The sequence below is a fragment of the Rhipicephalus microplus genome, chromosome 4 (genome assembly GCF_043290135.1).
Source record: "Rhipicephalus microplus isolate Deutch F79 chromosome 4, USDA_Rmic, whole genome shotgun sequence".
Lineage (NCBI taxonomy): Eukaryota > Metazoa > Arthropoda > Arachnida > Ixodida > Ixodidae > Rhipicephalus > Rhipicephalus microplus.
Genome location: NC_134703.1, coordinates 30,188,474 through 30,201,188, shown reverse-complemented (window position 1 = coordinate 30,201,188; position 12,715 = coordinate 30,188,474). Strand labels below are relative to the sequence as shown.

General features: G+C 39.3%; 1 protein-coding gene across 20 annotated transcripts in view; it reads right to left on the bottom strand.

Annotated features, from left to right (window-relative positions):
• The window catches only part of LOC119171813 (dynein, cytoplasmic 1, intermediate chain 2a-like), a 47,206-nt gene that overhangs the window by 23,616 nt on the left and 10,875 nt on the right, over positions 1 to 12,715 (bottom strand). For 4 of the 20 annotated variants that reach the window (XM_075892419.1, XM_075892424.1, XM_075892423.1 and 1 more), the window contains one exon: positions 5,817 to 5,870. The exons of 5 other annotated variants lie outside the window; for them this stretch is intronic. In XM_075892419.1, the coding sequence (XP_075748534.1) occupies positions 5,817 to 5,870 (54 nt within the window). Of the gene's footprint in view, positions 1 to 5,816; positions 5,871 to 7,086; positions 7,105 to 12,715 lie in introns of all 20 variants that reach the window. 11 more of the 20 variants (XM_075892418.1, XM_075892420.1, XM_075892421.1 and 8 more) reach the window with 4 other exon arrangements.

The following is a 12,715-nucleotide window of genomic DNA, read 5'->3' as shown; positions in this document are numbered from 1 at the left end:
ACTGTTACTTTTGTTGGAGTATAATACTGAGTGCCTTGGCATGATTCCATGCGATTTTGATGCACTTGACCATGTGAATTTGATGTGCCTGCTTGGGATATACATGTGTTTTTCAATAAACCATCCACTGAAAGTCAGCCCTAGTCTCTGGTCCCATTTTTTGACCCTTGTTCAATGTGTGCTGGTTATTGAAAATTTGCAACATGTTACTAAATGAATTATGAGCCCACCAAAAACCTTCTTGCAGTTCCATTGTTTTTAATGCAAATAAAATGGCTACCCTGCATTAACAAGCTTCTGTATTTACACCAAATAGACCAAGGTCATTATGTGGTCCTTGCAGTATTGTTCAGTAATACAGTATAGTATGGAGCCACAATGGCATCAGAAAATGTGCTTTAATACAGTACTTTTGAATGGTATTCTCTTACTGTATTTTTTTTTTCCAGATGGATGTTTCACTGTACATAAATTATAATTTCTTGCTATCAAGACTCCGTGAAAAACAACCGATGCCTACAGTTCTTTTGCAGTGTCTGTGCTCTCAGCCATATAGCTGCGATAACCATGCTACAGCACCAAAACAGCATGACACCCTTAATGCCATTTTTGTAGAGAGTGCAAACACAGTGAATAAAACCAATGTAGCAGAAAATGACAAAGAAGCAAATTAACGATATTAAAAGGTCCTGTAAAGGTGCTATGCAGGATGATAAGCACAGCGAATGGAAAGTGCATTACAGACACATAAAGGGTGCTATGCAGAATGATAAGCATAGCAAACGGAAAGTGCATTACAGACACATAGCGTGTACCACTACATCAGTCACAGAAGGCTCCCGATCGTTCAAAGGCTGCTGTGGTACTTTTAGACACACTGCACATGAGCACAAGAAGCTACACCATTTACTGCTGCTGCTGCAGATGCCAACATTTCAGATTTCACAAACATGCTGCATTGCTGAGACACAGACACACACGCACACAAAGAATGAAAGAGGAAACAAAGGACGTAGCCAGCCCCAAAGCTTGCTTTGATGAGTTTGCCATCCTGGTGAATAGCTTGCATGGCTGCATATCTCAAAGCTACACCTGTGCACTTGGTGTATGTCAGAGATGCTATAATCATGAAACAGAGTGCTTTTACGTGACTGAAATCGAAGTAAACAGGTTATCTTCATTCTGTTTCAGAATGCGGCACTGTGGATGTGCATTGCCCTTCTGTCTCGCACCTTTAGAGAAGCACCAACGAAAAACTATGCACTGTTGTTGCTGCATATGGGTTTTTGGAGGAAGTTGTCACTGCTAATATTGTTGAGGTACTACAAGCTGAAAAGGTCCTGCTTGAATTGCAGCATGCCGATGGCTGCAAAGTGCAGGGGTAAATGCTACAGAGAAATTCTGGCCGTCATGCAGTGAGCTTACTTGTACACGTGGCGAAAAATACTGGATCCCATGTTATTGCTTTAATACTATGTGAAAGGCATGTATCAGGCCCTATCTAAGGTATGAAATAAACAATGCAGAACGTCCTTTGGAGACATCTCAATGACACTACAAATTATGGGCTGAAAAGTTTCAACGGTGCTCAGTGTTGTGCCAGACAGAGACCATGGAGTGCTTTCTTGCATACTGCTTACCTTAGTGGATGCTATGATAAACGGCCTACACTATGCTACACTACAGGAACTTCCAAGCTTTTTCAAAAGGATGATTAATTATTACAAGTGTTGGTACTCCCACAACATATATTAATATTGATTAATACACAGTTTGTACTAATACTTCTTTGCTTATGATGAATCGACTAAACAAAAATATGAACATGTTCGTTTGAAATTGGCTCACAATGATTGCACACCTCATATTCTCTCAACTAAAAAGGTTGAGACATCCAATTTGTGGTTTGTGAATTTTTTTACTTTGTTTTCTCTTGTTCCAAGAATAGACACACAATGTCAAAGACTCATATACTCTTTAGAAATAAGTTATTGTTGCATTTTTATGTGAACAACTTTCAGTTTCAATTTTTACGAGCACAATTGTACACGGACAGTGAAGTCACTGTCCAGGAAGCTTGGTCTCGTGGGCCCACAAAGCTACGACGCTATCAGTGCTGCAGCATCTGCTGTAACGCACACGTGTGCAACAGACTGGATACTTTAAGCACTAAAATTCCCTAGTAGACACTTTTAGCATGTATGGTATACCGGTATACACACAGGTATTTGTAGAATACCCAATTACTAGGTGATGGCACCGACACCTTGTGGCACTATGGACAACCCCACGTTTCTTTGTTTTGAATGAGTGTCATTGTCGAAAAAAAAGTACTTGAAATGGTAACGCATTTAAAATTGCATCACTGCCCAGAATTAACACCAGCATAGAAGTAGAATACACTAGTTTTCTCCAATTACAGATTTTTGCTAGCCTGGTTAATCTAAGCTGTTTCACATAGTCCCATGCATGTGACAATGCACAGCACTTTGCACAATGGCAGCAAGCTTGGCTAGTTTGGCAACACGCCGAGAAAACAAGTAAACATAGACTCACAACTGATCTTTTTCTAGGCTTGCTTGGTGTGGTGGTGCTGCAAGTTACCGCATATTGTAAGTCATCCTAATTTGGTATGATGTCACTAAAAATTTCATTAAACTCCCTACACAGTAACGTTGAAGTTAGTCAAGCTATCGATGAGTGTTGATAGGAAAAACAAGCTTTTTAGGCATACTTTTAAAGCAAATTAAAATATGTTTTGAATGTTGTTTGCTGCATCCAAAATTTGACTGGAGTGTTTACATACACAGAAAGGTTAAAGGAGTCTTTTTTATAGCCTCAAACTGTGGTGCATCAACCGCTTCAAGTGAGTAGCTGGCCCAAATTTCCCATTCTTAGAATTAGCGTTAGGTTTTAATAACAAAGGTTCACCTATTAGCATAGCAAGAATGCCATCTTATACACTGTTGTAGCATATATAATCATTAACAAATGTACATATCTACTTGAAATACGAGCCCATAAGGTAGACAAGGACTAACATGATATCAAGTAATCATGAATCACCAACCTGCCCAATCAGCCATTTTGACAAACGCATATCTAGCTGCACTAGCCCTATATGCAATACCGCACCCTAAAGAAACTGGTTCCCAACATTCACATGCAACCATGCCACAGTCCTACTTTTGTTTCTTGGTTTTTGATAGCACTAATGACTGCTAGGGTTTTTAAGGTTTAAACCCTATGATTATGAGGAATCATATAGTGGTGACTCCCGATTAATTTCAACCACCTAAAGTTCTTTAATGTACAACTGCACATTAACGTTGGTTCAGGTGCTCAGTAACACCTACAGGTGTTGTTTGCATTTTACGCCCCCCACCCCCGAATATTTGGCCACCGTGACCTTGGATCTAATGTATGCCCTCAAGCTTAGCAGCATGACAGCTTATGTGCTAAGCTGTCATGATGGGTATCCCTTGGTGATTGCAAAAAGAAAGCGTGGCTTAGAAGGTGATTATCTATCCAACTTTAAAGAGGCCCTGCCACAGTTCTGTGACAGGCTTATTTAGTGCTAGAATGCGTGTAGTAATAAATGCTATGATGAATGCAAAAAGAAATATGACAAGTAGTGCACAAAAACTGATGTGATTAGTCTTCAAAGTTCCAAATCCGAGCAGCCAACGCCAAGAAGCGCTCCCTTCTGATTTTGCTTTCGCACTAATGTCAAAAGCAGTTTCTAATCACCACACACGTCTCATAGATCCCTACCAGAAAACCTGCCTCATGGTGACAGTTGTGCAGTGCCCCTAGCACTGTTTCAGAATTGTTTTCAAGATGTCGTACTGAAAAAACAGATATCCTTATGTATCTGAGGAAGTGTAAGTAAAGCTTTTGCAATTTTTAGCGCACAATTGCACGGCCTAGCTAGGACCATATAAGTATTACATGTGACTTGTTGCGTCAAACCAGTCAAAATTATGTCGTCACTCCCACATTATGAAACATCCCTTCCGATTTCGGAAACAGCCATTGTGTGTTGTTTCAGTCCCACACCAATGTGGCTTCTCCACCAAAGTAAAATTATAACAGCATTGCCATTGTGTGGCGTTTTAGTCCCACACCAATGTGGCTTCTTCACCAAAGTAAAATTATAACAGCATTGTTTTTTTCATGTTTCCGCTTGGACAATGAAATCCATGCATTCCACAGTTCCAAAAGCGATGAGAGCTCCTAATTTGTGTCGCAGGACCCCTTTAAGAAAGTGACGTGATGATTATGTTTTTGTGTATATTTTTAGTGAAGTACTAGTAGTCTTCCAATGGCAAAATAATAGGAGCACAAAGACATGCTTTATGTGAAAATAGTGTAGACAGACAGAAGATCAGTGAAAGAAGGACAAAAATGGCAGCGCTGACTTACAACAAGATTAGTTCGTCACAATAACATATTACATACTTGTGCAGAATATATATAATGACATGATAAAAATGGCAAAAAAAAAACAGCCATACACTATCTTCACGACAGTGTGCCATGAACATTATGTGTACAAACGTGGCGAAGAAAATTTTTTTTTTTCTGTGATAAAGCAATCTAAGGCCTGCTGAGACGCCTGCAGCCTACCCTAGCCATTTCTGAAGCCTTAGAATTTTCGCATATCAACCGGTCCCGAATTGCTTTATCACCAAAATAAAATGATTTTCTTTAGCATGCTGGTATAAGAGACGTTCATGGCATGCTCTCGTGATGATAATTTGTAGAATTTTTTTAGTGTTTTTATTATTCCTTCTTTTCTATTATGTACTGGGCAAGTATATATTGGGCAGTTGGGAGAAATAAACTTGTTGCAAGTCAGCGCTATATATGTTCTTCTTTTATTGGTCATATTTTTTGTGCTGTTTTTATGCAAAATATGTCGTACCAACTTGCCCAAGCAACCACTTTAGTAACACAAGGACATTTCTCATTGCACATCTGGCAGCAGCAGCAGTGGTGGCCAGCAATTATATCGGTCCACTTGCCTCCCAAGAGCTGGAAGCCCACACACACAAACTGTGCACAATGCGAGGACTGAACAAATGGACACAAAGTGAAAATGGCAGCAGTGTCAATGCAATGCACAAATGGCCTTAAAACACATTCTCCACAACACCATGTCGCAAGTGTTCAAGCAAGGATCCTATGATGCCTCAGCAGCATAACTTAACGCAGCCTTCCTGGAGATGGACCAGCTCTCAGAGCTAGTAAGACCACAACTGATGTGCACACAGCAGCAGCTACACTGAAGGACTCCAAAGGGCACCTCGAAAATGTGGCAGGGAGACATCACACAAGGGAGGTGGAACACAAGTGTGGAACAATAACACTGAGCACACACATCACAAGCAAGCATAAAAGTGAAAAACAAGAACTTAAAAAGCCAGTTAATCTGCAAAAATGTGCAGCCAAGATGCGAGCAGCCCGCAAGCAAGCAAGCAAAGATGCCAAGCAATGCCACAGTCACAATACATAGGCAATGAGCATGGAGGCAGTAAAAGGTTTCTTTCATGGCAGAAGCTAGAACTCTGGGTCACAATGTACGGTAGTGTACATTGCAAGTTTACATGAAGCTTCATGCAAATGCTGCGCAAAACAGCAAGAATCGGGAAGAAACCAGTCAAGGTTAGAAATGAGACAGAAGGGACAATGCAAGCTCAAGGAAGAAAACAAAAGGCTTCACAAAGCGGGGCATAAGCTCACAAGCAATTTAACTGAGAAAAATAAACCAGGAATATGGGCACAAGAATGGCGTGCTGGCCAGTGGAACCTACCTTGAAACTCGTCATCCCACTCTATTGCGGTAGGAAAAACAAAGTGACCGTCGTCTTTGTGAGTTTTTTGTTGGGTGTGGATAAAAAGGAATGGAAAGAAAAGAAAAAAAAGAAAGATGCAAGAAGACACGTGTCAAGGTGTTGGAATGGCCCCAGACAACAACACCACACACTTACATTAAAAAAATAAAAATAAAGACACTCGCGGAACGGTCACTGCTGCCCTCTCACTCTAATGGAGAGAAGTCAGGGGCCAGTTAAGAAGCATCAAGAAAGCTGGATACCGCCCTTGGCACGGTCAGCATGCAACAATTAACACTGCATGTTCCTACTGGATTTCACTGGAATGTCAAAGATGTCTTACAAAGATTACTCTTCAGCCAGCAACACTCATTACAAAACCACAAGAATTATAGGGGGGCAATATAAAGTCCTGCACACAGGTGGCACCAAACAACGGGAGAAATCAGTTCTCCCTTCGTTGAGAACAGCTACCGCTACATTTAGACTACAAGGCAAGGCTGGGCTAGCTATATAGCAGTACTCAACTAGCATCTTCGAATAGAGAAGCCAAAGTCACTGGGAAAATTTGTGAAGAAGGTAAGAGTAGAGGACAGACACCGATGTAGAGAAAAATTTATCTTGAGCGAGAAAAAGTAATTATTACTTTCAGCTCTCATACATATGTGATAGCTTCATCTAAAACAAGTAATTGGTGAACATTTCTTGCGGTCAAGAAGACCACCCTTATTTTTCAAAGGCATCACATTATTCGTTTATTGGTGCCAAGCATGACTGGTTCGAAAAAAAAAAGAGGCAAAGAAGAAGGCACCCAGTGTGCAGGACAGGTCCCGAGATATCAACAAGTTCCACAAGTCTGTCGGGACTAAAAAAAAAAAGGTCAGGCTCGGTGTTGATGCAATGTGAGCGAATGTGCAAGGAAAAGAAAAACAAAGCAAAATGAAAGCACAAAGCAGCAGCAGAGCAACGTAACATGGAAAGAGATGAGGTGAGAGAAGTCAACGTGTGAGCGAGTGAGCTGAGCAGCATTGGCATGAGCTCGGTGTGAGAGAGGCCTGCACAGATCCTGGAAGATGGATAGCGGAGCACATGTGAACGCAGACGATGCAAGCTGAGCTGAGGTTCTAGCAACGAGGAAGAAACGGATGTTGATGCCTCAAACAGCATGTTGCATGTATTTTGTGATCTTCCCCGCCCAACCAAAATGTGCAATGAAACGAGAGTGCAGACAAGAGGATCGAGAACGTACCTTCATCCCAATGTATCACTTTAGCAGGGACAGGTGGAAAACAAAAAGAGTAGGTGACAGTTTTATACATCAGCCTCATGAAATAAAGGTATGTAAATGGAAGCAATATACTTAGCAATTAGTTAGAAACATAATGGTTTGGCACTATAGTGCCTTATGGAGATGGGTCATATTTGCGATTACCCATTATGCTCGACATATTATAAGCGATATTCAATTTATCCTCCCAAGGAAAATATTAAGAACTCCTCTTAGCTTTACAGCTAGCAGCAAGAGAAATGGCGAAAGTATACTTCTTTTTGTTCTTCGCATGCATGCAACACTAATATGGGTCATAAAAGTGAAGAACTGAAGAGGTGGGAATGGGGTTTTAGTACCTTTAGGTATCATCAGTGTGGCAACATATGGCTTAACCAAACTTACACATTCATAAGCAATTACATTACATGTCCAATACATTGAATGTTTATGCTAGTACTATGCTTGCAATGCACTCCATTTCTAGGAAGTTTAACTGATCAAAGTTATTTGGTTTTGACAGTACGGAGAATGCAGATGCCTGGCTTTAACTGGCACTAGACGGTTAGTACCTGAAGATTGCCAGGAAAGAAGAATAGCTGGATTATAGATGAAGCTTTACATCACAGGAGCCATCACCGTGCAACGCTCCTGATTATTTTGACCATATAAAACTTTTTATAGACTTTCTACTGTTCCATTCTACTGGTGTATGCAACGTCAGTAGAATTAAACTGTGGCAGTTTGGATTTGACTTTCACAGCAAGGCCTTCTAGCCACTTTCACAACATATTTTAATTTTTTTCCAGTAGCAATAAAACATTGTTGTACTATAACAGCCCGAAAAATTTAAATACACGATGATGTCGGCCAAGCATTGTTATACTCAAGCTACGTTCACCGTAACATGGATTTAAGTGAGATTGTAACAGCATTATATTCACTTGTCTGTTTGCATGAGCAACTTCCTCCATATACGAATGGCCTGTCAGGATGTTTTGGTGTCAGCTAAACAGTAGATTTCTCAATGCGGTCATCGCTCCACTAAAAAAATGCTTTACATTCTGGACTAGCCAGCTAATATTTTATTATACACATGAAAATACAAAGAAGAGACAAAGGATATCCTCGAAGAAAAAGTTAAGGACAATCCTTGTAAGGTGCAACAACGTGCATTCACACCATGCAGGCTTAATTGTAGTAAAATAAAATAAAAAGAAAATGAAGGTGGTGTGCAACACAGTCTATTACTGAAGTGATGGCAGTCATTGGTAGCAAGCAACAAATTAAACAAGATGGATGGGAAAGGGAAGCACAGAGGAATGCACAATATGCGAACTCAAAAGAAACAAAGGCCACCAATATATAGGAGGAGTGCATGAGGATTGATGACAAGTATGCAGCACTGATGGCATTATCAACACTGTTTAGTGACTGCAATGTTTTCCAGTATGCAATAGGAGAGTTGAGCACTGGTCGTCTTCTGGAAGGATGCGCTAAATTATCTCTATAAATAACAGCTAAAAAAAAAGGTCAACAAAATGTATTTTGCTTTTAAAGGAAAAGACAATATAGGGATGAAATATACATATGTTTGCCTTCAAAAGCAAAAAGTAAGTGAGAAGCAGCAGTGGTAGAGTAAGTACCAAAAACTTGCTGCATTAGCATGCTTCACATTAGGCTGCAAAGGTACGAAAGGTCAAGTGTCAGGTGAAATGGAGTGAGAGAGACGAAACTTGCGGACAACAGAAGAGTACTAATGCAGCTACTCTGGTCGCACCTAGGAAACTTTTTAAACCTCTAAGTGCCGAACAAGAGTCCTACTTTCATAGGTGTTAGATTGCTTGTTTTGAATGCTAACAACGAGGCCATATTTACCTCTTTCTCCCTTTAAACCAGTATTCCAGGGGACATTCTTGTCAATGGCAACTTAGCAAAAACTTATTTCACAAAACTACCAGAGGTAAACTCTGGAGCAGAAATCACTCAACTACCAGAATAATTCGTATAAATTTACTGCTCATGGCTTCAAACATTCAGTCTGCCTTTACCTGAATCCTCCTTTAAACTTTTGACTTATGTGTAAGTTACTGTCGTTGCCTTTTTTTTTTGCCATACATTTTCACGTCATTTTTATTCATTTCCATTACTTTCTTTTTCTTCTGAAATATTTGTAAGTGTTTATTCCATGCGATTGCTTCGTTTACACTGTAATAGCTTCACTTTTTTAATTCACTTTTCTGTGTATTTCAATGTAAAGTTTTCTCTATGTTCTTGCATACCATAATGCCTCTTTTATTATATTGTACGCATATTCACGCTTCATTTACGCAATCCTGCTCCTGTTTTTATTTTTTCTTTGTGTATTTTACAACAAGAGGTCCCATTGCAGTGTTTACACTAAGGGACCTCTTTCTGTATACCTCTCCCTATATGTGACCCCCCACCCAATTACACTCAATAAACTGAAACTAAACTGAAAAGGCGCTCGCAGCTTCATTCTTATGCTTTGCCTTTCTCAATTTAAAATTGATATCTTTTAAAAGGTCTGTGATGGCAATAGGTCTTTGTGCACATACATTACCACTGCAAACTGTTGCACTTAGCACATTTACCCAAGAAAGATCATTTAGAAAGATCACAAAGCCACTCAGTAAAGCCATAAGAACAATGTATATGCAAATTCACGCATGTATTGACATTCTGGTGAGCCATCACACTTGCCACTACAATAAATGATTAGCACCTGATCTCCTCGCAGTATCTCTTTAGGGCAACTAATCTCATTCCATTCATTCTCATCCCTCAAATTATTGCAAACAGAAGAAAAAACACACAAGTGAAAATTAAATATTATGAGCCATTCCTTGTTTAGCAACCATGGTGCCAACAGCACAGAAAGTTTGCCATTAATGTATCACACTGTCTGTCAACCCTACTCAGCGAAAAATGTAAGTAAGATTCAAGATCGAAACAGGACAAGTTAGGGTTAAGTAAATGCGAATACTTTCATATTCATTGCCTTCAATTCTAGTCATACTAAAGTAATTTCGACTTGAACGGGTACATCATAGCTGACATTATCTCTAGAGACCAATTCGTTGCGATATCATGTGGTTAGCTTGAAAAATTGGACATGCCAGTCCTACTAGAAAATTTAATGTTGCAGCCGAATCCATGAGTACTGTACAGTAGCAGTGAGATAGTCATGCATGTAAAAAAAAAGACACGTCTAATAATTTAATAAGAATCTAATAACAAATTTTAAATCAGTTCAATATTATTTGATAAGAATCTTTTTTACTTACTAAAGATTTCTACTTTGACAAAAGAAAAGTAACCTGAACCAATTAGCTGGGAGCTGCTCCAGTGAGTTTGGCACAAACACAATATTAGCAATCATGTTCTGCAATTTCTTATCTCAGCATGCAGAGCTCCTATAATTTGACTCAAAAGAAAAAAAGAAGACATGTTTATCTACATTAGACAAACAATTACGCCCTTAAAGACAATACTTTCACAGACTTGCAAATAATAAACAAAAAAATAAAATCGGCGCTAAGGGGTTTATGTAGGAGTGTATGTATTCTTCAGTTGTAAGGTTGATTGTAGTCCAAGAGTCCCTGTAGAAACAAACCCTCTCATGAAAGAGCATAGTGAAGTTCTAAGAAGGACACGGTACTGAGCAAAATCTTGAAAATGGTGCTTTTTTTTGTTGATATGGGTACTTAACATTAGTATTATTTTTTAAAGTGATGTAGCTTTTCACTGGATTATTAGTGTTATTATTCGGTTTAAGGTGTGCCTACTTTATCATAACTTTTTTGATAACTTTCCAGTGAATTATTAAAGTAACTGTTCAGCACAAGTTGTGACTACTTCATTAAAACTTTCTTGAGTACAATTATATTGCTCAATAAAATGAAAAACATTGCGAGACATAAGCAATCTGGAGTGCAGACTGATGAACATGAATGAGATAGCGAATTGACTTAAACCATCACGTCAATTGTTTTTCTGGACACATGTTCACACTACTGAGAGATTCTCAACTTGCACTTTTTTGCCAATGTTAGTTATTTATGGTAGCCGGAGTGATACGAATGGCTACAAACATGGTACAAATTAAATATTAGAACCCAGTCGTTTGTGACATTTTGTTGTTTTTACAGAAAACACATTTGCTATTTATTATCCAACTCCATAAAATGCCCATGCTCCAATTTCTTGGTAGCTGATCGGCACTTAGGGGTCAAAGCAATGCCACTATACGGTGCCTTGCAGTTTGCTTTCTATGCAAGAGTTTCAGTTGGCTGGTAAGACTTGGCTAGCCTGTAGATTTTGACCAGGAGAAACAAATTTTCATAAATGATTGACAACGAAGAAAAGAGCTAACTACTCTGAAGCGTGTTCTAACATAACATGCATCAGCCACTATGTGATCACTGTGTGAACTCTACAGTGAATCTCCGTAAGAACTAGCTGGGAAACCCTTGCAGCAAACAAATAGTAACTGCTTCTTAGTACAAATTACAGCCTAAACTGGCATCAGTATACACCGCACATAAATATTATATAATGAGATTTGAATGGTTTCCTAGAGAGTACTGAGGTATATAACCTTCATGCAGTTTATTAGGATGCCACACAATTTTAGAGCTTAATTCTAGGAAGGACAACGTTTGTAGACAATTAGGAAAGAAAAGAAAGCGAGACCTCAATGCGACATAAATAATAAAAACAGCAAAAGGGGAAAAAAATAAAGGAAAACACAATCTGCATTGCAGAAAGAACCAATCAGAAGCTAAAGTAAAAATGGAATAAAAAAATAATAATAATGCAAGTAAAGATAGGGATAGTAAATGGAGAAGGAAAGAAATGAGATAAGAAATTTCGAGGTGGAAGAAATAAGTCTAAAGGCAAGTGTGAATACAGAAACTTTGGCAAAAAAAGACGTGCACTTGAAATGTAAAACTATCAAGTGTACCAAAGAGAACTCCGCATTGTCTCTGTGCGACATGGCGTGAATTCCTGCAACTTGCACTATACTTTGCACTCAATTGGTTTTTGTATCCCATCACAGCCTTCTGTAGTAAGAGGAAAAATTGTCTTTGTGCTATGACGGAACCAAAGCGGGCAGCCTAAGAAGCTTTGACCAGCTCAGGAGCAGGTAAATAGCGGGAGAGGTACACAGCAAGCATGCCAGATTGCAGTGATCACAGACAAGGTGTACATGGCTATTAGCATCGTGAAAACAGCATGTGATAGAACTTGTTCAATGCTGTAAAGAGTATAATTTGATAAGTAGCAGCTATGCGATTCCCAAAGCTGCGAAGAGATGGTCAACAGCTGTTGCCTTTAATGTGACATTTCTGTGAATACTACCAGGCTTGTGACACCACTCTCGTGATAATGATGCACTCTTGTGATACACCAGTGATACTACACTCTCGTTTTGCTGTAGTGCATGCTTTTTTCACAGTAAACAAGAATAGGGTCACAGACGAAAATAGACAGCCCATTAACTTATTCTTGTGCAATATGAAAAGGACTCGAGCAGGTGCAAAAATTCATGCTAGTGCAAAGGCCGCAGCAGATGCACAGTAAAAAA